Raw genomic sequence first — 24,020 nt, 5'->3', positions numbered from 1 at the left:
CAAGGATCTGGGGGGGACTGATATGCTGTCCTCAGCTTGACAGATGCATATTTTCTTGTGGCAATCCATCAAAGCCACAAGAGATTCCTAAAATTTCCAGTCAACAACATCCATTATCAGTTTCTGGTCTTGCCCTTCGATCTGTGTGCTTCCCCTTGAGTATTCACAAAATGTATGGGAGTAGTGGCTGCATTCCTAAAGAAGATATGAGTGCACGTATTTTCTTACTTGGACAACTCGCTGGTAAAAGGTCAATCCAAGCTTTAAGTAGAACTCAGTCTACGCAGGATCTGATCCCTTTTCAGTATTCTGGGTCTTTTGATCAATGAGGAAAAGTCAGTGTTCTCTCCAGTTCAGAGAATAGAATTTATAGGGGCAATCCTGGATTCTACAGTAGCCAGGGTGTTCCTGCCTCAAGCTGGATTCCAGATGTTAAAACTCATATAGATCTCAAAAGCCATCTGCTCACAACAGTAAGAAATTGTCTAAGACTACTGAGACAACTTGGGCTCCTGTATGTATATGGTTTGGCATGCCAGACTTCATCTCAGAAAGTTGCAGAAAAGGTTAAAGTCAGTGTACTCTGGGGCTCGGCACCCACTGGACATACTGATTTGAGTTCCTGCAAGAATAGTAGCCTCATTGGATCCAGCCAATGTATGTATGGGAGTTCCCTTCACCCTTCCCTTACCCACATTGACTCTAATTACAGGTGCTTCCTCTCTAAATTGGGGAGATGACCTAGGAAACCTATGAACTCAAGGTCAATTGTCTCAACAGTATCTGGATCTCCACATAAACATGCAGGGAGTTGAAGGCTATTCTTCTGGCCCTTCACAGCAAAAGAAAGAGACAAGTCCTAATGGACAACAATGCTGAAATGTTCTTCATGAACAGGTAGGGAGGGGCCAGACCAGATCATCTCTGTCAAGTGGCAATACGTCTTTGGCACTTTTGTATCACCAATACAATACATCTTAGTCTTCCACCTTCCTGATGTTCAGAACAGCTGCAGGGATCCATCACATAGACCTCTTTGCTACTGGTCTCAACAGAAAGTGCCAGCTCTTTTGTTGGGCATGTCACAGTCAGGTATCTCTGATGGATGCTTCCCTGCTGTTTTGGAAAGACAAACTGCTGTATGCCTACTCTCCCATTCTACTCCTTCTGTTGGTCAAGTTCCAGAAGGTTTATGCTCGCATGATCCTCATAACGCCGGCATGGTCTCACCAGCATTGGTTCTCCAGTCTGCTGCTGTTCTGAGCCATGGCTTCTTTGATGCTGTCTCCAGAGTCTGACCTGATCTCCTAGGACCACAGTTGCTTGCTACATCTCAACTTAGCTGCTCTCCATTTTATGGCCTGGATGCTCCTCGGTTAATGCCTCAAGAAGCCGTGTGTTTGGGCAATATGAAAAAAGTTCTCATGAATAGCAGAAAGGCATCTACTAGATATGCTCACCCGTTTGAAGTGGAAATGATTCTCTTTATGGTCAAAGCAGAAAGGGTGTTTTGCCAGGTCAGGTCTCTATCCAACATGTTTTGGATTACTTGTTCTACTAGAAACAAGAAGGCCTATCAATTAGTTCCATCAGTGTTCCTGAAATGGAATGGACAGGTGAAATCACTCAAAGAAAAAATGGTTTCTAATCTTAACTGTTCTTCAAGATTTGTTGCACACGTCCATTGCACAACCTATCCTCCTTCCCCTCTATATCTAGGTCTGACTGGTAAGAAGGAACTGAGAGGGTTCTGAGGCAGCTTCACCCTTTTTGCCATCATGCAGCAGAACAAGGCAGCAAAGGGTGCATGCACTGTCCTGAGGGGACAATCTCTGACTTTGGTGCAGTGGATTTGCCCACACATGAAGTGGAATGTACAATTTATCAAGAAGAACAAGTTACAGAACAGCTAAATAACGTTTTCATCTTCAAGTGCTGGACCCTGTGTGTATTCCACTCATGAGTACACATGTGCACCATGTGCCTGAGTTCAGAGATTTCTAGCAAGTAGTGTCCATTGGTCTATATGTGCACCGTTGTTCTCCTCATGCTCCAGACTATGAACAGATTGATAAGACAAGTCACTTTCTGTCCACAAACCACGTCAGGGTCTGGCTTTCCCTTGTAGGCCACATGGCATCATGTTACAGCCTGTTCACCAGAATTCACCTACATTGCCTACAAGCCCCTTCCTCCCTCTGCTCCTCCTCCACTCGACATTTGGCTGTAGCGATCGTTCACCATTTGGTTTGTTCCTGCGCAACCGCAAAGGCTTGAAGGCCTTAAAGTCCAACATCGGAACAGACTTGATGAACCCATATAATAGGGAGTCTGCCTCTGGGCCACCTCCGCTCCTTGGTTGGTGGAATTTTATCCCAGATGTTATAAGCCACCCGGAGAACGGCATTCGCTGGAACGTCTTGTGGCATCCTTGCAACATGTCCTACAAGCCTGGCTCCAGTCCATTTACTCACCAGACAGAGACTACATAAATACCAGAGTGACAATTCCCACCAAGATCATTGCTTCTCTTCCATGGTGGACAAACCTGTAACAAATGAACAAGTTTGCTTTTTACTAAATGAACTATGTTGAAAAAAATTTGGAAAACTTTTTTCCTAACGTTCAGTAAAATACATATTCTAAAACAAAGGTCAAACAACTTTGTATACTGTGTAGAGAAAATTTGTTCTGACCATAAAAAAGTTATTCGAGGATAATCTCTGTTGGAGCTAGTCTTGATGGTGCAATCTCATTTTGGGATCCTGCTAAATTTTTTCTTGTTCTGTATAGTCAAGCTTAAGCTAATGCGGAGACAAACAATCTAGGACTCAGTTCTTAACTCAATTCGAGATTAAAAAAAATAGTTAAGATATAATCCTTTTTGGAACCAGAATAGTCATAGTTCCTGAATAACAATCTGACCAAGCAGGCATGGTGGGACTGAAAACTGCAGAGAAATCTAGAATGAAGGACAGATAATGTGTTTTACTGAGCCGATAATGAGCTGGTTTCGAAATGATTTGCACGGAGTGCAAATCTAAGGGTATGTCAACACTACGGAATAAGGTCGAATTTATAGAAGTTGGTTTTTTAGAAATCGGTTTTATATATTCGAATGTGTGTCTCCCCACAGAAAATGCTCTAAGTGCATTAAGTGCATTAACTTGGCGGAGCGCTTCCACAGTACTGAGGCTAGAGTCGACTTCCGGAGCGTTGCACTGTGGGTAGCTATCCCACAGTTCCCGCAGTCTCCGCTGCCCATTGGAATTCTGGGTTGAGATCCCAATGCCTGATGGGGCTAAAACATTGTCACGGCTGGTTCTGGGTACATATCGTCAGGCCCCCGTTCCCTCCCTCCCTCCGTGAAAGCAAGGGCAGACAATCATTTTGCGCCTTTTTTCCTGAGTTACCTGTGCAGACGCCATACCATGGCAAGCATGGAGCCCGCTCAGGTAACCGTCACCCTATGTCTCCTGGGTGCTGGCAGACGCGGTACGGCATTGCTACACAGTAGCAGCAACCCCTTGCTTTGTGGTAGCAGACGGTACAGTCCGACTGGTAGCCGTCATCGTCATGTCCGAGGTGCTCTTGGCCACGTCGGCTGGGAGCGCCTGGGTAGACATGGGCGCAGGGACTAAATTTGGAGTGACTTGACCAGGTCATTCTCTTTAGTCCTTCAGTCAGTCTTACTGAACCGTCTTATGGTGAGCGGGCAGGCGATACGGACTGCTAGCAGTCGTACTGTACCATCTTCTGCCAGGCAGGCAAGAGATGAGGATTGCTAGTAGTCGTATTGTACCATCTTCTGCCAGGCAGGCAAGAGATGAGGATGGCTAGCAGTCGTACTGTACTATCTTCTGCCGAGCAGCCATGAGATGTGGATGGCATGCAGTCCTTCTGCACCGTCTGCTGCCAGACAAAGATGTAAAAGATAGATGGAGTGGGTCAAAACAAGAAACAGACCAGATTTGTTTTGTACTCAATTGCCTCCTCCCCTGTCTAGGGGACTCATTCCTCTAGGTCACACTGCAGTCACTCACAGAGAAGGTGCAGTGAGGTAAATCTAGCCATGTATCAATCAGAGGCCAGGCTAACCTCCTTGTTCCAACAAGAACAATAACTTAGGTGCACCATTTCTTATTGGAACCCTCCGTGAAGTCCTGCCTGAAATACTCCTTGATGTACAGACACCCCCTTTGTTGATTTTAGCTCCCTGAAGCCAACCCTGTAAGCCGTGTCGTCAGTCGCCCCTCCCTCCGTCAGAGCAACGGCAGACAATCGTTACGCGCCTTTTTTCTGTGCGGACGCCATACCAAGGCAAGCATGGAGGCCGCTCAGCTCACTTTGGCAATTAGGAGCACATTAAACACCACACGCATTATCCAGCAGTATATGCAGCACCAGAACCTGGCAAAGCGATACCAGGCGAGGAGGCGACGTCAGCGCGGTCACGTGAGTGATCAGGACATGGACACAGATTTCTCTGAAAGCATGGGCCCTGCCAATGCATGCATCATAGTGCTAATGGGGCAGGCTCATGCTGTGGAACGCCGATTCTGGGCTCGGGAAACAAGCACAGACTGGTGGGACCGCATAGTGTTGCAGGTCTGGGACGATTCCCAGTGGCTGCGAAACTTTCGCATGCGTAAGGGCACTTTCATGGAACTTTGTGACCTGCTTTCCCCTGCCCTGAGGCGCATGAATACCAAGATGAGAGCAGCCCTCACAGTTGAGAAGCGAGTGGCGATAGCCCTGTGGAAGCTTGCAACGCCAGACAGCTACCGGTCAGTTGGGAATCAATTTGGAGTGGGCAAATCTACTGTGGGGGCTGCTGTGATGCAAGTAGCCCACGCAATCAAAGATCTGCTGATATCAAGGGTAGTGACCCTGGGAAATGTGCAGGTCATAGTGGATGGCTTTGCTGCAATGGGATTCCCTAACTGTGGTGGGGCTATAGACGGAACCCATATCCCTATCTTGGCACCGGAGCACCAAGCCGCGAGTACATAAACCGCAAGGGGTACTTTTCAATAGTGCTGCAAGCTCTGGTGGATCACAAGGGACGTTTCACCAACATCAACGTGGGATGGCCGGGAAAGGTGCATGATGCTCGCATCTTCAGGAACTCTGGTCTGTTTCAAAAGCTGCAGGAAGGGACTTTCTTCCCAGACCAGAAAATAACTGTTGGGGATGTTGAAATGCCTATATGTATCCTTGGGGACCCAGCCTACCCCTTAATGCCATGGCTCATGAAGCCGTACACAGGCAGCCTGGACAGTAGTCAGGAGCTGTTCAACTACAGGCTGAGCAAGTGCAGAATGGTGGTAGAATGTGCATTTGGACGTTTAAAGGCGCGCTGGCGCAGTTTACTGACTCGCTTAGACCTCAGCGAAACCAATATTCCCACTGCTATTACTGCTTGCTGTGTGCTCCACAATATCTGTGAGAGTAAGGGGGAGACGTTTATGGCGGGGTGGGAGGTTGAGGCAAATCGCCTGGCTGCTGGTTACGCGCAGCCAGACACCAGGGCGGTTAGAAGAGCACAGGAGGGCGCGGTACGCATCAGAGAAGCTTTGAAAACCAGTTTCATGACTGGCCAGGCTACGGTGTGAAAGTTCTGTTTGTTTCTCCTTGATGAAACCTCCCCGCCCCTTGGTTCACTCTACTTCCCTGTAAGCTAACCACCCGCCCCTCCTCCCTTCAATCACCGCTTGCAGAGGCAATAAAGTCATTGTTGCTTCACATTCATGCATTCTTTATTCATTCATCACACAAATAGGGGGATGACTACCAAGGTAGCCCAGGAGGGGTGGTGGAGGAGGGAAGGAAAATGCCACACAGCACTTTAAGCACAGCACTTTAAAAGTTTACAACTTTAAAATTTATTGAATGACAGCCTTCTTTTTTTTGGGCAATCCTCTGTGGTGGAGTGGCTGGTTGGCCGGAGGCCCCCCCACCACGTTCTTGGGCGTCTGGGTGTGGAGGCTATGGAACTTGGGGAGGAGGGCGGTTGGTTACAGAGGGGCTGCAGTGGCAGTCTGTGCTCCAGCTGCCTTTGCTGCAGCTCAACCATACACTGGAGCATACTGGTTTGGTCCTGCAGCAGCCTCAGCATTGAATCCTGCCTCCTCTCATCATGCTGCCGCCACATTTGAGCTTCAGCCCTGTCTTCAGCCCGCCACTTACTCTCTTCAGCCCGCCACCTCTCCTCCTGGTCATTTTGTGCTTTCCTGCACTCTGACATTATTTGCCTCCACGCATTCGTCTGTGCTCTGTCAGTGTGGGAGGACAGCATGAGCTCGGAGAACATTTCATCGCGAGTGCGTTTTTTTTTCTTTCTTTCTAAGCTTCACTAGCCTTTGTGAAGGAGAAGATCCTGTGATCATTGAAACACATGCAGCTGGTGGAGAAAAAAAAAGGGACAGTGGTATTTAAAAAGACACATTTTATGAAACAGTGGCTACACTCTTTCAGGGTAAACCTTGCTGTTAACATTACATACATAGCACATGTGCTTTCATTACAAGGTCGCATTTTGCCTCCTCCCACCGCGTGACTACCCCCTCAACCTTCCCCCCTCCCTGTGGCTAACAGCGGGGAACATTTCTGTTTAGCCACAGGCAAACATCCCAGCAGGAATGGGCTCCTCTGAGTGTCCCCTGAAGAAAAGCACTCTATTTCAACCAGGTGACCATGAATTATATCTCACTCTCCTGAGGATAACACAGAGAGATAAAGAACGGATGTTGTTTGAATGCCAGCAAACATACACTGCAATGCTTTGTTCTGCAATGATTCCCGAGTACGTGTTACTGGCCTGGAGTGGTAAAGTGTCCTACCATGAAGGACGCAATAAGGCTGCCCTCCCCAGAAACCTTTTGCAAAGGCTTTAGGACTACATCTAGGAGAACCGCAAATGCCAGGGCAAAGTAATCCTTTCACATGCTTGCTTTTAAACCATGTATAGTATTTTAAAAGGTACACTCACCAGAGGTCCCTTCTCCGCCTGCTGGGTCCAGGAGGCAGCCTTGGGTGGGTTCGGGGGGTACTGGCTCCAGGTCTAGGGTGAGAAACAGTTCCTGGCTGTCGGGAAAACCGGTTTCTCCGCTTGCTTGCTGTGAGCTATCTACAACCTCCTCCTCATCATCATCTTCTTCGTCCCCAAAACCTGCTTCCGTATTGCCTCCATCTCCATTGAAGGAGTCAAACAACACGGCTGGGGTAGTGGTGGCTGAACCCCCTAAAATGGCATGCAGCTCATCATAGAAGCGGCATGTTTGGGGCTCTGACCCAGAGCGGCCGTTCGCCTCTCTGGTTTTCTGGTAGGCTTGCCTCAGCTCCTTCAGTTTCACGCGGCACTGCTTCGGGTCCCTGTTATGGCCTCTGTCCTTCATGCCCTGGGAGATTTTGACAAAGGTTTTGGCATTTCGAAAACTGGAACGGAGTTCTGATAGCACGGATTCCTCTCCCCAAACAGCGATCAGATCCCGTACCTCCCGTTCGGTCCATGCTGGAGCTCTTTTGCGATTCTGGGACTCCATCATGGTCACCTGTGCTGATGAGCTCTGCATGGTCACCTGCAGCTTGCCACGCTGGCCAAACAGGAAATGAGATTCAAAAGTTTGCGGTTCTTTTCCTGTCTACCTGGCCAGTGCATCTGAGTTGAGAGTGCTGTCCAGAGCGGTCATAATGGAGCACTCTGGGATAGCTCCCGGAGGCCAATACCATCGAATTGTGTCCACAGTACCCCAAATTCGAGCCGGCAACATCGATTTAAGCGCTAATCCACTTGTCAGGGGTGGAGTAAGGAAATAGATTTTAAGAGCCCTTTAAGTCGAAATAAAGGGCTTCATTGTGTGGACGGGTGCAGGTTTACATCGATTTAACGCTGCTAAATTCGACCTAAAGTCCTAGTGTAGACCAGGGCCCAGAGACTGACTCTGCTGCAGGCCCTGTTTCCTGGCAGTGTCCTTCAAGATTTTAGAATTAGTAGCTCTCATCCCCTCACACTTCATTTTTATTCGTAGATTGGAAGAGAGAACATGTTTTCCTGCTTCTTCAACTCTTATTTTTTCTCTCAATTCTAATGAATGAGTTATTGAACTGAACTAGATGAGTATATTGAAATGACAAGTATTCTCTGCACCTGGTTTAGCACTATTCTTCAACAAAATGTGTTTTCAGGTGTTTACCCAGTGACTTCCACCATTTCAGTGGTATGACTTTCTTTAAAACTTCAGCAAACAAATATTGTTCGAATATTCTTTTTTAAATTAATTTAAAAGATTCTAATAGATTATAGTTTAGATCTTTACATACATTTTCATAATGTTACATTTAAATAGGCTTATTTTTTCAGAATAAACCTGTATTTAATGTAAATAAAAAATCCAATTAAAAATCCGTTTTAATTTTTTTTAAATATAATGATATTTTAAGACTTCTCCAAAATGCAGCTAACAGCAGTCAGGACTTTCAAGTTGTACTTTTGCAATTAAATCTATCTTGTTTACAAAGATTTTATTTATATGGTCAAAGCAATTTGTTAGCTGCAGATGGGAATTTAATCACTAGAGGGTTGCGTGATTTGCTTCTGTAGGCCAAGCTCATTGCATTTACCAGGTGGTCCTTGCATGCCTCCATCCTCACTTCAGCTTATGTAGACTGAAGTCTGTGTGTTGTTCAAATTTGTAAGTACAAATATCTTTTCCAGTTTTTTTTGAAAATAACAAACAGTGAGACTCTATAGATTCTATGGATAGACAGTAACATCTGGCACTTTTACAGGGTACTCATTATCTTCTGTTCATTGTTTATCCGTTTCATATTTTTTATATTTTGTATCTGTTGATAATTGAACCTAGGGTCCAACATAATTCCCCTCAAATGTTTGGATCCTTGAAAGGGTTACATATGTGTAACCAGCTGTGAGTTCATGTTGTCTGACATCAACAAATACTTTTTGATAATGTGAGACCCTCCCTCTTCCCTGTGACTTATGAATGGTCACAGCCCAAGCCCAAAGCAGAGGAAGCTGGCTTTGAGAGCAAGCTACATTTCTGGTTTTCCAGCACGAGATAATTGTGGTGTAGGTACTTCATTCTGTGTATTTATCAAATGCTACACAAACTACTGTGGGCATGTTTTCTGGTGACTTGCACCTCGGCTTATACGCTGTCTTACCCATATCATGGTCCCCCATACTCCTCCCCTATGCCAGGGCTCAACTTTTTTTCACCACCCCAAAGTGCCTTTTATCGTCCCAGATTGGAAGTGATGGACAGATGGTTGGTGTTCACTGGCTCTCTCACACACCCCATAGATCAGGCTTTGGGGAGGCAACACTCTACGAGGAAGAAATTGAAGCCTCCTTTGCTTTCTCCTCTTTCTGGATATCCCTGCTACTATTTTTTCTCTTTCTATCTTTGGAAATAATTCATTCTAGGTGTCAGCATTTTAAACTCCAGGGGGCAGAGCTGAGATAGGGGTTGTGTATTACACTGAAAGGCATTAATGGCTGCTATCAGCTGGTTCTCTGTTCTAGAGTAATTACAGAGCTAGTTACAAATGATGGGTGTGCTAAGCAGATACAGGGACTGTGTCCCACATTTTCACACTCTGGTTTTCTGATTTTCCTCAAAATAAAGAGGGTCCTTCCCATTGATTTCTAGAACGTTCCCCAAAATTTTGAAATAGGTTGGATGGTTCCAAAGTTATCGTGTTACATAAGGACACACATAGTAATGTCATCAAGTTGAATGTAGGGGCTCATTTCGCTCAGTGGAGAAGCAATAATGTGATCGTAGTTAGCATTACATTGAGACATTATGAAAGAGGAAAACATTAAAACATTTTTGACATTGAAACATCGTTTAGAATATAATTTCATGTTCTCAGATTGATGGCCTAATGGGTTATCTTCATGTTCCTTTAATGGAATCTTTAAAAAACAAGCTATTGGCTATGACATATATATCCCTGCATTCTGATTAATGTGTCTGAATCACAGATGGTAAACCTGAGTAAAAGAAGTATTCTTTCACTGCAGTAGATGTTATCATACAATGTGCTACATTTGCTGATGGAAAAAGTGTAAATATAGTACTGACACAGGAGATGTTTATTTGAATTTGCAGACTGTATATTAAAATGTGCATTAATTACTACTTTTTCTTACTGTAATTTTAAAGTGAGAGCACATGTTTTTAAAGTGACTTGCCAGTTCAGCTTCCTTTTGGATGTTTCCCTTCTTGTGGGGAGTCTATATTCCCAAAGAAAATGGGACTGATAACAAAATCTGTTGTAAAAATATTTTAAAATGGGTTATGAATACAGCAAGAAACTTTTAAAACAACAGCATCAAAATTGCATGCTCTGATTACTGCTGCATGTTTGTGAAGTGCTACGAAGATATAAATTTCTACATAATTGCTTCTTATTTATTCATTAGGTACAAGCAACCAGGTTTTGGTTAAAATAAGGATCTCTGAATCTTCAGACCACACCTAGAATCAAACGTAATCCAGTTTTGTGTGTGTAGATTAAAAAGGTTTGATTAAGGAGGCCTTTCTCTCTCCCCCGTACCCCCAAAGGTAGGAGTTTCCAACGTGGCATTTTAACCCTCACAAATGCCTCTGCTGTCTTCTTTACAAAGAAAAAAAGATATATTCATTATCAAACAGGCTTATACAACTACAAGGATACCTGTCAGTGGATATTCTTTTTTTAGTTTTTTTAAAAGATCTTGAATAACAGTAGGTTCATGTTTCATGCATGGCAACCACTAGTAGACCCTCCAAAGAATAATTTTTACTGATGCATGGTTTGGAGCTGAAGGTAAAGTCCTAGAGTCTGATCCAGTGCCTGCTGATGTAAATTAGAATTTTTGTTCACTTCAATGTTTTTTGTTTTTTTTTAATCAGGTCTGTAGTTTGGAAGACAGATTTTTATCTCCGTAATGGTTTTCATGATTTCTGAGGAACAAATCCTGCCCCTTCCACCATGGGCTTGACAGGGCCACTTTCCTGTCAAACATGCAATTCTGCTGAATGAGTCTGGGCATAATTAGGAGATGCTCTGTGGGAGCTGCATAAGGGTGCTCCCTCTTGTACATGGAGAAAACATGAACTGTTATAGTTGCAGAATGGCTCTACTCTGTAGTTCGACAGAACCCAGCTGAGTTTCTCAGGGTACGTCTTCACTTCCCACCGGATCGGCTGGTAGTGATTGATCTGCCGGGGAATCGATGCCTGTACTCCACCTCGGCAGGAGGAGTAAGCAGAGTCGATGGGGGAGCTGCCGCGGTTGACTCGCCGTCTTGAGGACAGCCAGGTAAATCGAACTAAGGTACTTCGACTGCAGCTGCGCATCTTAGTTCGAACCACCCCCCAGTGTAGCCCAGGCCTTAGTTTTGGCACTACGGAGAGGATTTTGTTCGAAGTTTCTTTATTGGAAAGGTGGTAAAATAAATAAAATGTTCACATTTATTAGGAATGTAAATTGCATCAACTAGAAAATAAAAACTTAGTGGTTCTTTGAGGGCTGGTCCCTATGTATATTCTCTGTGGGAGTGCATGCCCTCTATGCACCTGAGACCAGAATATTTTTCAATAGCACTGTCTGTTGAACTGCACCTGCAAACTGTGCTTGCTTGTGTTCTGAACTGAGGGCATAATGTGTGTCACAGACCAGCCACCTTTCCAGTTTCATTCTACCAATTGTGGTCTGAGACGGAACCCTTCAGTAACTGGGGGATGGTGTCCCTAGCCTCTGTTTGACAGAAACTGGGAATGAGCAACGGGGTATGGATCATTTAATCATTACCTGTTCATTCCCGCTGGGGCACCTGCCATTGGCCACTGTCAGAAGACAGGATACTGGGCTAGATGGACCTTTGGTCTGACCCAGTATGGCCGTTCTTATGTTCTTAACTGCAGTTTCTGCTAGTGTTCCCACTTGAACTTTTTTTTTTTTTTTTTTTTTTTTTTGTAAATAGTTTTTTAGATCATTGTTAGAGAGTTTTGGGGCTTAAGGGTCTCTCCCCACCCTTACTGTCTCATCTTTTGGAGAAATGAGTCTGACCAATAAGCCATTCTTTAAGCCCTGCCTGGACTGGCCCCAGGTCTTTCCAATTAGTGACCCTCACAAGAGCTCAGTCTTGGGGAATCATACATTCCCTCTAAGTGTGAAATCTACCATTCCTTTCCCCCTTGGACTAGACCATCTCGGGAGTTCCAGCTCCACAGGCACTTAATGGAGCTTTCTATGAAGCCCTGATCTGATCCTGGGCCTTCCTGCTCCCTGGCACAGTGACCAGAGCACTCTAGGTAGTGCCCCTGCAGCATCAATGCTCTGGTTCCTCAAGCTAGCCCAAGGACTTGTTTAAACAGAGGCATGTGGAGGGTACACACCTTCTTAAGGATAAATTGCCTCATAAATCCTCTAAAATGGGGACTGCTTCTTCCCCACTCCCGGTGCCAAGTAAGACTCCATGCCCAAGTGACATCTGGTATCTTTGCCCCCTGTCCCTTGCTGAATGTTCTTTCAGTTCTTCTGAGTACTGAATCTCCAGCAAGTATCATCTGTCTTCAATGGTTGGAGAACTCTTTGTGGGTAAGCTTGGTTCGTTCTTACAGGTTGGGTTGAGTTGTGATCCACACTGATGCCCTATACATCTCTCAGTTCCCTTGGATCTGCTGGATCTTATGGTATTTTCCAAAGTTTCCAAATTGACAACCTGGTATCTAGTAGCAGTGTAGAATTCCTCCTGGTCCTCTTCTCTCTGGTGACCATAGCCTGCTCATTCTTATCTGTCTCTAACCACATAAAATGCTGCCATGACCTCCTGTCTCTCATTGTTATGAACTGCCAGGCTTCCTCTCTTACTTCCTCTTTCTTCTGTGGCTTGATGTCCAACTCCATTCTTCCTTGAACCTGAGGTACTGATGTTTCCCAAACACAGCTGTCTATGTACTCAGCTTCTCAATAGCATCTCTATTTGCCGCTTCAGTCCAATAAGGTTTTTCTGCAGTACAGCCATGAACTTGCACTATGTGTTCATGAAATCCAGTCTGTCGTTAGGCAGGAAAGAGAACATGGCACATCTATTATACGTCACCACCACTGTTTCATCGCTGGCTGTCTTAATTGTCACATGATGTGCTGAGCCTGGAAAGAGAGCCTCTCATACTCCCTCCAGAACTCCCCGGTTAGCTGTCTCCGAAGCTCTTGAGTTCTCCAAGCAAGTGACTTTTTACACCAAGTCTTCCCTGCTTAGCTTAGTCCCTCACCACCAAGGAGCAATTAACCACTCAGAGACTTAAAATAGGTAGGTTGATCAAAGTGCCAAGGGCTAGACCCTTGCAGCGTTACAAAGGCACCCTGCTTACTCGGGACCACAGCGGTGCAGCGCATACATAAAGAATAAACAGTCAGTCAGTCAACCCACAGGTGGACCAAATGCACTACTCACCAAGTCCTCCGACCTGCGAGCACAGAGTCTGCACCTACTCCTGAAATTCCCATTAGCTGCCTCTGTTTGCCAAGGAGGTCCAGACAACAGTAGAAAATCTCCCCTTTGAGGATAACGACGTGTTCGGTAAGGAAACAGATGAGTCGTTCTACGCCCTTAAGGATTCTTGCATAGCTCTCTGTTCCTTGGGGCATATACCCCGACACGCTGGAGGAAATATTGAAAGCCGCCTCCTCCTAACCACCTCAGCCCATCTATCATCAAAGAGCCTGTGAACCCCCTATGAAGAACCAGAGGGTACAATACAGCAGGCACTATGCACCACCACCACCATCTCTTCTTTAGTCTGAGCCTCCTGCCAAGGCCTTCTGATGGAACACTCAAGAGCCATCAACCAGTCTCTGCACCACCAATTACCCCCACCCCCTTTGGTGGCTGCCTGGCCTGTTTCCTTCCATTGTGGTGGCCTATCACGGTGTACAAATGGGTCCTAGACATCATCTTGACTGGCTACACAATAGAATTCCTTTTCTACTCCTCTTCCAAAATCCCTCTCCGCATCCCTCTTCAGGAACCCCTTTCATAAAGGAGGTAGAGATCAGCTAGAGAATCCCTAAATGAGCTAGGGCTAATAGAACTGGTGTCGTCTTAACACGGACAGGGGTTTTTAGTCACAATATTTCCTTGCTTCCAAAAAGAAGGGCAGTGAGGGCAGGAGGGGAGGTTGGAGACCTAACCTTGACCTCAGGTAGCTGAACATCTTCATACATCATTCAGGATGATCACCTTGGCCTTAATGATTCCCTCCCTAAACAAAGGTGACAGGCTTGTGACCTTCACTTTGAGGAATGCCTACTGTCATAGACATTCATCCAGCATGCAGGAGATTCCTGCTATTTAAGGTGGCCCAAGAGCATTTTCAATACAGAATTCTCATCTTCAGCCTCTTGATGGCACTGAGTTTTCACAAAGATGCTTTCTGTGGCAATGACATACCTGCATCACCAAGGCAACCTGGTATTTCCTTAGCTCAGTGATGGACTGCTCAGGGGACGATCATATCAGAAAGGTTCAAATGGTGGTCATCTCCATACGTGACCTCTTTCACTCTTTTGGAATCCAGATAAATCTAGAAAAGTCTGCTTTAACCCTCCCCCATCCCCAAATTATACAATTTATCAAAGTGAATCTGAACTCAGTTTTGGCCAAAGCATGCTTACTGCTAGACAGCTTCCTCACACAGAGAGACCTCATTGCTCAATTTCACCCCAAAGGACAGTGGAGTCTGATCTGGTTCCTTTAGGCCACATAGCCACCTATCTCTATGTGACACCTTTCGTGAGGCTCCATCACCCATACCTGCAGGCACAGTTACAGATGGTCTAACCTGCAACAGACATCCTGGACAAATGAGTTTTGCTTCCTCTGAACATCTCCATGTCCCTCACCTGGTGGCAAATCAAAGAGACTGTCTAAGTAGGGGTTCCCTTCATTCACGCACCATCATAAACCCACCGCATAAAGACATTATGAATGCCTCCCTACTGGGCTCAGAAATTCTCCTGAGTGACCAAATAGCGCAGGGCTCCTGGACTCTGAAGGGATCCAGACTGCACATCAACCTTCTAAAGCATCAGGCAGTGCATGAAACTTAAAGGAAGTTTCCACCCTTCATCTATTTTGCACACGTGCAAGTATGTCAGCCAACATGACTACAGTATTTTATATAAACAAGCTGGGAGCAGCAAAGTCTGCCCCACTCTACACTGATGCAATCAAGCCTTGGAATTGGTGCATCTGGCACCAGATCACCTATTCAGCAGTGCACCAGTTATAGAGACTGGGAGTGGCTGGGTCATTACACATATTGAATCTATTTCCCTAAGTTAAGTATCCTCACACCTTCTTGTCAACTGTCTAAGTGGGCCATCTTGGTTATCACTACAAAAGTTTATTTTTCTCCTGCTGATAATAGCTCATCTTAATTAATTAGCCTCTTACAGTTTGCATGGCAACTTCCACCCTTTCTGTGTGTGTGTGTGTGTGTATGTATATATATATATATATATCTTCTTACTATATGTTCCATTCTATGCAGCCAATGAAATGGGCTGTAGCCCACGAAAGCTTATGCTCTAATAAATTTGTTTGACTCTAAGGTGCCACAAGCACTCCTGTTCTTTTTAAATATGTTCTTTGTTTGAGTATTTCTCACTTGCTCTCCTTATAAGAATCTAGCTGTATCTGAACTCATTACATGTTGCTTTTTCAGCCTACTTCCTTAGGCTATGATTAATTTCCTGCCAACTTCAGTTGTCAACTGTCAGCCATTCCAAAGTATGGTCCACTAGCTAGTGGGCTTTCTTTTGTCCTTTGCATCAGCCTCTATTATCTTCTAATCTTTAGAGTATGTCTATAGACATTGTCATCAGGAAAAAGAATTTGTGAGCGTTTGTATGTATGTACTTTTGCCGCAGCATGACAAAGCTGTTTCACACTTCGGAATTGCGCAAGTTTCATGTAGAATGTTGGAAATGACACCGTAGATTGCTGGAAGTGATACTCTGTGAGCTAGGTAGAAGCAAAATCATATTGCCTTGCCTAGATGATGTTAAATGATAATGCCCAGATCATTTGATATGACTCAGCTGTACACAACACAGTGGTGGAGGTGGGAAGAAAAAAGATAGTTTTATGCTGCCTTTGTGACTTTCCAGTTGTTTGGTCATTTGGCTCCCAGTGCATCTTAGAGCAGCGTGGGTATTCTGCATCCCCTGGGCATTCTCCCCACACTGGAGGAATCCTCAGGTAGCAAGTTAAGCTGGCCTCATGACTTCTCTGCACTGCCTGAATGGCAGGAAGGGGCTGGAAATCTGGCCTTTAATTTGTATGCTTTTTTTTCAACTTCCCTCTTCATACTTTGTGTGCTAGAAATGGATAGATTTTCATGAAAAAAGGTTATGTTTTCAGATGTTTATAATCTGAGAGAATCCCTTATGGTTATTGTCATAAATATAAAGGGAAGGGTAAACCCCTTTGAAATCCCTCCTGGCCAGGGGAAAGCTCCTCTCACCTGTAAAGGGTTAAGAAGCTAAAGGTAACCTCGCTGGCACCTGACCAAAATGACCAATGAGGAGACAAGATACTTTCAAAAGCTGGGAGGAGGGAGAGAAACAAAGGGTTTGTGTGTCTGTCTGTAGTCGTCTTGGCCGGGGACAGAACAGGAATGGAGTCTTAGAACTTTTAGTAAGTAATCTAGCTAGGTATGTGTTAGATTATGATTTCTTTAAATGGCTGAGAAAAGAATTGTGCTGAATAGAATAACTATTTCTGTCTGTGTATCTTTTTTGTAACTTAAGGTTTTGCCTAGAGGGGTTCTCTATGTTTTTGAATCTAATTACCCTGTAAGATATCTACCATCCTGATTTTACAGGGGGGATTTCTTTATTTCTATTTACTTCTATTTTTTATTAAAAGTCTTCTTGTAAAACACTGAATGCTTTTTCATTGTTCTCAGATCCAAGGGTTTGGGTTTGTGGTCACCTATGCAAATTGGTGAGGCTTTTTATCCAACATTTCCCAGGAAAGGGGGGGTGCAAGTGTTGGGAGGATTGTTCATTGTTCTTAAGATCCAAGGGTCTGGGTCTGTAGTCACCTAGGCAAATTGGTGAGGCTTTTTACCAAACCTTGTCCAGGAAGTGGGGTGCAAGGTTTTGGGAAGTATTTTGGGGGGAAGGACGCGTCCAAACAGCTCTTCCCCAGTAACCAGTATTAGTTTGGTGGTGGTAGCGGCCATTCCAAGGATAACGGGGGTAATATTTTGTACCTTGGGGAAGTTTTGACCTAAGCTGGTAAAGATAAGCTTAGGAGGTTTTTCATGCAGGTCCCCACATCTGTACCCTAGAGTTCAGAGTGGGGGAGGAACCTTGACAGTTATTATAATAAAACTACTTAAATATTGGCATTTTATGTTGGAAAATCAAGGCAAGCCAAGTATATGCTACAGAGATTGCTGTGGAATGCATTTCGTATAATCTGTACCATGCCCAGGAGCGATTTGTGAACTTTGAAACACATGAAATAATGCCCTGACATTACAGCATAATTAGCAGACCTAAGTATTATATGTTGCTATGGAAGAAATACAGTCTGTCATCTGAGGTAAATGAAAGCCAAGCATGAATTTAAAGTTTTGATGATAATTCATCAAATATTTCTCAAACTGATGTTGCTTAGTCAAACTGGTAAATAAAGTGAAACATGTATTTCAAGAATTTTTACAAACTCCTTGAACTTTTATAAAACCACCATAAGGAACCTTGAGCTGCTTAAGAGACGAAGTTTCACACTAGAAACCTAGGGAGGTATTTCCAAATGCATTAAAACTTCTGTTTACTTGAGTGGGAGCAAAGATAGGCTAAAACTAAGCACTTTTAAGCAAATCTCTTAATTAGTGTACAATTATTGTGTACCATTACTGTGTTTCATTCTTACTAGTTTTACAAATCTTCCCTTTATGATGACTCAGATGTTAAATTTGTTTGGATTGTAAAATATGCTTTGCTGTTTCCAGAACAAATACAAAGTTTTTTTAAAATATATTTTATACAGCATTAAAATCTGTTTGGCACTAGTGGAAAAACATTCTATTTAAGAAAGCATTCTGCTTGTAGGTCATATTCTTCAGGTTTCTTGTCTTGTTAAGGATATTTGTCTGAAAACAGGATCCTTGTCTCTTACAGGTTTGCCTGCTCCTGCTGCTTATTCCTTGCTTAAAGTCATATCATAACCCTATGTTCCTTACGTCATGCACATTCCACAGCAATGAACTGAAATGTCATAATCCTCGTTGAGATGCTACAAATGGTAGCTGGAAATAGTTGTTATGACACAAATGTTGAATTAGGACTTCAGGCAAGGAATTAACCAGCAGGAAAAGAGGAACTCTTAAGACTCAAATCTCTTCAAGCAGAACCCAAATGCCTTTTTCAGCAATATGTCAGGGCTTTCTTGGACATGCTCTTGTCTTCCTGTCACACATTGCTACACCATGTCCTCAGCTAGGACTTTCTGTAGGCTGTCCTTACTCTCCAGAATTCATGGCAAAAGTTCTTTAGCTAAGACACAGGGTGAAATCCTGACCCTATCGAAGTCAGTGTCAAAACTCTGACTTCATAGGGTTTGGATTTTACCCAGGCTTCTCAACAGGAAATATTCTTCTCAGGATTCTTCCGAGAATCAGCTCTTCTGTCTCCCTGTTTGGATGTTTTCCTTTCCCACCCAAATACCTTAATGAACTATAAAATTGCTGCTGTTGGCGCAGTTAATTTTTGTAGCTGCTTCTTGCCTTGCGTTCTTCTTTCCCTACTATGAGCTATATTTTTAAAACTATTTAGTTGTGCCTTTTGAGGGAGAGCAATGTAAAATACAAGTGAGTGAAAAACGACACTGGTGAAAAGTTATGAAGTGAACATAAGAAGAAGATAGACTAGGAGACAGACACTGAAGGACTTAGTTATTTTGAATCATCCATTGTGTTAAATAATGAATCCACCTCCCCCCTGCTTTCCCACAAAAATACATTAACTTTGGTGACTTAGATCCCTCTCTGGCAACTTATAGGATATCACTACTTGAACCCTATGAAAGCATTTACCAAGTACTCTGGATATAGTTTATTAAGTCCGTGTTTCTTTAGATTTTTTTCAGAGGCGTTATTTGCAGATGGTACTCTGTTACTCTGAGCCTTGTTACTATGTTCATGCTTGTAATATACAGTAGTGATGTATAGGTTTAAGATTTTTAGAAAAATGGCTCCTCATTGCCTATACCCACCTGCTATAGATGGATGTTAAGTGGCTTCCAGTTTTAATAAGTCCTTTGAAACTGATGTTCCTATAAAATCTTTGTTCCTGCACAAGAGTTCCAAGGACAGCTTTTTGTGCTCAGAATATATTTTATTAAACTGGAAAAGATGTTGGATGTTGAATATAAGGATTTAAAAATACAAAACAAAACAGGCCTCCTAAATTTAGACCAGCGTATTGGGTCTGTTAGCTCACTGCTCTACATTAGAGTTAGAATATTGGTTATGATGCTGATCTTTCCAGAACAAACATTGGGTTACAAAGTACAGGGCACAATTGAATGCAGGACTGGATTAGTACTTATATGTGTGTGTGTGTGTGTATCTATATGTAATGTATTCCAGTGGGCTTTAACTTTACACTGCTTCACATGAAACCTGATGTGACACAGAAACTGCTAGATGCTTGTGAATAATCCCTGGGTTTCAAACCAGCCAGACAATAAACAACTCTATAATATTCAGTGCAGCAGCTTCTGTAGAGCCCATCTGTTTCAAAATAACCCTAATTCTGCTTACTATGCGGAATGCTTTGTTGTCTAGGGTTTGTCCTAGTTTTCTTGAATGTTTTGACTATGTGACTCTGGTGCCATCTCCTGGATAAATATGAAGTATGCCATCAAATTAATATTTCAAATCAAACAGCATCAGCACTTTGTTTGATTCAGCAGTCATCCATTCAACTCTTAGAGGTGATGGAAAGATCCCAAATCTTATTGTTTTCTAGACACCCCACCTATTTGCTTATGGAACATTGCACATACAATGAAAAGTGTTCATCCCAAAATTATAATAGTCCAGATGTAGGCTGGTGTACTGGTTTGGAGACAGTGGGCCAACTGCTCCCTTATATATATTCCATGCAATCCTACTGAGATCAGTGGTATTGCATGGGGTCGCAGTGATATTATCTACTACAAAGTCCAGAATGGAGCTTCATAGGTCTCCAGGAAGCCAACTTTACAGTAAAGGTAATCAGCATTTTCAAGGGCAATTCAGTGTGCTTGGAAGAAATTGTATCGTTTTCATTAGCTTTTAGGTTTTGCATTACAGCATGATTAACTGTTTTCTGATAGATCCTCCAAAATGCAGTTTTATATTGTGAACTCTTTGCAAAAGATGAGGCTAGATAGGTCAGATTGCTCTTGGCCCAATGGTAGCAGTTTTTTTGTAGTTATCACTGTGGCTAGAATTTGATGTTAATGAACACGGCATTTCTGGAGCTAGACATTGTGGTTGGATCAGTGTAACTATTGTGAGCCAGATTTCTGGTTTTAGAAGCCTACAGTAGAATCTCCTGCTAGTTGTTTTAGGTGCCTAAGGTTAGCTCCTGTGGTAGGGGCTGCCTTTAGTGTTTATACTCAGTATCTGATGAAGACAGCAGAATTTTTAATATCTTCAAACTTTATCTAGCCTTGGTGACTTTAGGTGCAATATTTTTTAACAAACTGGAAAGTTGTATATAATAATAGAATAATGAAAGTATATTTAATATATAAAATGCATAGGGCTTCTGCTGTCATATATCTTATTCCAGGTTTCTCATTTACTCATCCTTTGTTGATAAGGTAATAGTAATTTGATGGCAGATAGAAAGTAAACAATGAAGAAATATCTATTCCTTAATTGATAGTAACCGGTCTGTGTCGGAAAATGATAATGCTGAACTATGAAATCTTCACTTAACTTTAAATGATCTGTTTCAAACAGTTCAGCTTGGTTGAAGGACTTTCCATTACTGAACCCCGAGTGCTTCATAAGTGTTCGACTGTGCCTTTTGCATTAATATTGGAGATCGTTTGAGATATATATAGATAGCTAGATTTGAGATACATGTCATTCATATATAATCTATCAAATATATATGAGGGTTCATTCTGGTATCATAGACTGCTGTGATGCAGTTTTTAGCAATATCAAGTCCTACAGCTGAACAGTTTTAGAAAGTGCCAAAAATGTAAATGAGAACAGTTAACAGTGTCAGATAGAAAAGCAAAAAAACCTTTCTACATGAATTACAAAGAAGAAAACCCTGTAACTAGAAAGCAAATTTATTTTTGTGGGTGGGGAAGAAGGTAACAATTGTTAATTCTTTGCATTTGCTGATGTAGTGGAATGTCCCAAATGATATCTGTTTCTTTTTATGGCTCTAGTGTAAGATTACAGCAGGAGGCTTATTCCTTTTTTGGAAGAAAGAGGTGCTTAGAATGCTAGTGTATCTTGTGCCATGATTGTAAAGATAAAATACTCTATTATATAGTGCTTAAGAATGCCAGTTTAAGAGCCTAATCTATAGAGATGCTAAGCATGAGCAGTCACACTGAAGTCATTTGGAACTGTGGAAGCTGAGTGCCTCTGAGGATCTGGCTCGAAGGCCATTGGACCTAGTGGATTGAGTAAAAGTTTTTTTAATACATTGTTTTCAGTTGTTTTTTTTAATTATCAGGAATAACTGAGGTAATAGGAGCTGAATATAAAATAACAGCTTTTACCTTCTTAGGCATTATAGAAATAAATATTGGGCTTCACGTTTTCAGCACAGAGCGTTAACCATCACTGGTGGCTGAATACTTAATTTCTCTTGCATTCAGGCTATATATGTCTGTCTCATTGAGTTTAGGTGATCACATCATATAATGACTGTGTTTAAAATGCCTGTAACTTGCTTCCAAACTCAGAACTTGAGTGAAAAAATCTGTTTAGGTCAAATTGAATTTATTATTGTTAAAATGAAATAAGCTGATAACCTCTGTAACCTCCTGAGTTTTTGTGTTTCTATTTTTCTTGTGTTTTAACAACTTCCATTAGTACCAACAAATAATATTTCTGCATACAAATTTAGTTTTCTGCATTATAGTTTTTTCTCTGATTTAAGTAACTTTAAATAAGAGCATTATTTTTTCTTACTAATAAAAATGTCATCCAAGTTCAGCCATCAAGGTTTTTTAACATGCCTTCTTCCAAACTCCTTTTATGCTGCCATGCAAATGATTCCTTCTCTAGATGTTACCCTGGATGATAGTAATTATTTTTTATTTAGAAAATGATTTTGTAATATAAAATATCTGAAGATTGTCTTCATATATGTTAATTAACCACTTTTTGATGTCTGATATGCCAGGTAGTCATTGCATGGAGTGTACCTGCAGTATCCTCAACACATATGTTATATGATAATTTCTATGAAAAAGTTGTAGATTCAGAATTATGTGCTTCATTACAGTAGCTGGACTGAAGGAGATGTAGCTAATGGTTGAAAAGCTGGTTTACTTAACATGGTGATAAAAATGCCAAAAGCTGCCCCAGCTTTTATCTATACATTTTGGTTCTCATTTGTATAGGTTCCATTGAAACACTGGTAGCCCTGGTGAAATTTTTTTCTTGTAAAATTCTCTAGTTGTAGGCAGGGATTAAGTGGCTAAGGCATTTCTAAAGGTATTTAGGCATTGCTGTGCTCAGTGTTGCAATGCCTAATGGATTTAGGAGTCTAAATATCATATTTCAGAAGGGATTTAGACACGAGTCCAAATTCCATCTGAGATTTAAGCTTCTAAGTGCCCAAATCACTTTTGAAAATGAAATTTAGACTCCTAAATCAGTTAGGTGTTGCAACATTGAGCCCAGTAGTATCCAAATGCTTTCAGAAATCAGGGCCTAAGAATTTATCCCTTTAATTATTTTTACATTTTTGTGAACTATTTGGATGTTTGCAACCTGATTTCTTACCCAGAAATCCAGGCGCCCTTTTTGGCAGCAGTTTCTGAATGAACTGTCACTTTCAGCATACAGTGGTTTGCAAATAATCTTCTGCACTACTGAAAAGATTCTAGTTCATCTTTTATAGTACACGGATTAAAAGTGACTGAAGGGGTAGTTTGTTATTTTGGCAAAGAAGGCAGTTTAAACTGTCACTTTTTTCTTTAGCCTCAAGAGGAAACATCCCCCACTCAATTGCCTCTCTTTATTGCTATCTCCTAGGTTGTTGTTTTTTTTATCTTGTCCCTTCCCTGCCTTAACATTAACATTTCCTCTGTACATAAAGAATTACAGGTGTGCTTAAATGATAAACTCTTAATGGGTGCAGCTGAGCCGCTGTAGCATTTAGCGAAGACGCTACCTTCTCCTGTCAGCACAAGTACTCCACCTCTCAGAGAGGCTGGAGCTATGTTGACAGGAGAAGCCCTGCCACTGACATAGTGCTGTCTGCACTGGGGCTTAGGTCGGTATAACTCTGTCACTCAGGGGTATTGATTTTCCACACTCCTGAGCGACAGTGTTATATCGATATTCATTTGTAGTGTATACCAGGGCTGAGGAGTTGTTGCATGACTATGACCTCATCAAAAAGGCCCAACTAGCTGGTCAAAATGTGGCTTTGGGCAATCAGTATCCAGCCATATTCTAATAATGTATAAAACCCTTAATACAAGGGACATGAACAACCACCTCTCCCCAGTGTGTACAAGGGCATTTCAGCTCTCTGTCTCTTATCAGAATAAGACCAGGAGTAGTGCATTCATGTTTCCTGGAATGCATCTATGGAATTCTCTCAGTGAGGACATTTTCCTGGAGGATGTCTCTGAAGCGGTCTTCAAGGCTCACTGCAAGGCCTTTCATTTTGGGTCACTATATATATAATTGAGCAATTGTTCCTACTTTTTTCACCAGATCTTGTTTTGT

At 42.6% G+C, this 24,020-nt stretch overlaps 2 protein-coding genes across 7 annotated transcripts in view; one reads left to right on the top strand and one right to left on the bottom strand.

Annotated features, from left to right (window-relative positions):
- Positions 1-24,020, top strand: part of RHBDD1 (rhomboid domain containing 1) — an 88,865-nt gene that overhangs the window by 56,451 nt on the left and 8,394 nt on the right. The gene's annotated exons all lie outside the window — the stretch shown is intronic.
- On the bottom strand, positions 5,746-7,784 carry LOC140916891 (myb/SANT-like DNA-binding domain-containing protein 7). The gene is made up of 2 exons (XM_073358781.1): positions 6,992-7,784; positions 5,746-6,403 (listed from the first exon to the last, which is right to left on the bottom strand). Exons 1-2 carry the CDS (start codon positions 7,572-7,574, stop codon positions 6,315-6,317), a joined length of 672 nt encoding a protein of 223 aa, XP_073214882.1. The 5' UTR covers positions 7,575-7,784; the 3' UTR covers positions 5,746-6,314.

Source organism: Lepidochelys kempii, chromosome 9 (assembly GCF_965140265.1).
Source record: "Lepidochelys kempii isolate rLepKem1 chromosome 9, rLepKem1.hap2, whole genome shotgun sequence".
Taxonomy (NCBI): Eukaryota; Metazoa; Chordata; order Testudines; family Cheloniidae; genus Lepidochelys; species Lepidochelys kempii.
The sequence above is the reverse complement of the archived record's forward strand: the minus strand, read 5'-3'. Positions and strand labels throughout refer to the sequence as shown.

Bases quoted from the DNA above. Each gene is read 5' to 3' on its own strand.
- LOC140916891 (XM_073358781.1), bottom strand. From the start codon at position 7,574: ATGCAGAGCTCATCAGCACAGGTGACCATGATGGAGTCCCAGAATCGC. The intron at 6,404-6,991 runs GTGAGTGTACCT...TTTCTCCACCAG, and splicing joins AGGCGGAGAAGGGACCTCTG to CTGCATGTGTTTCAATGATC.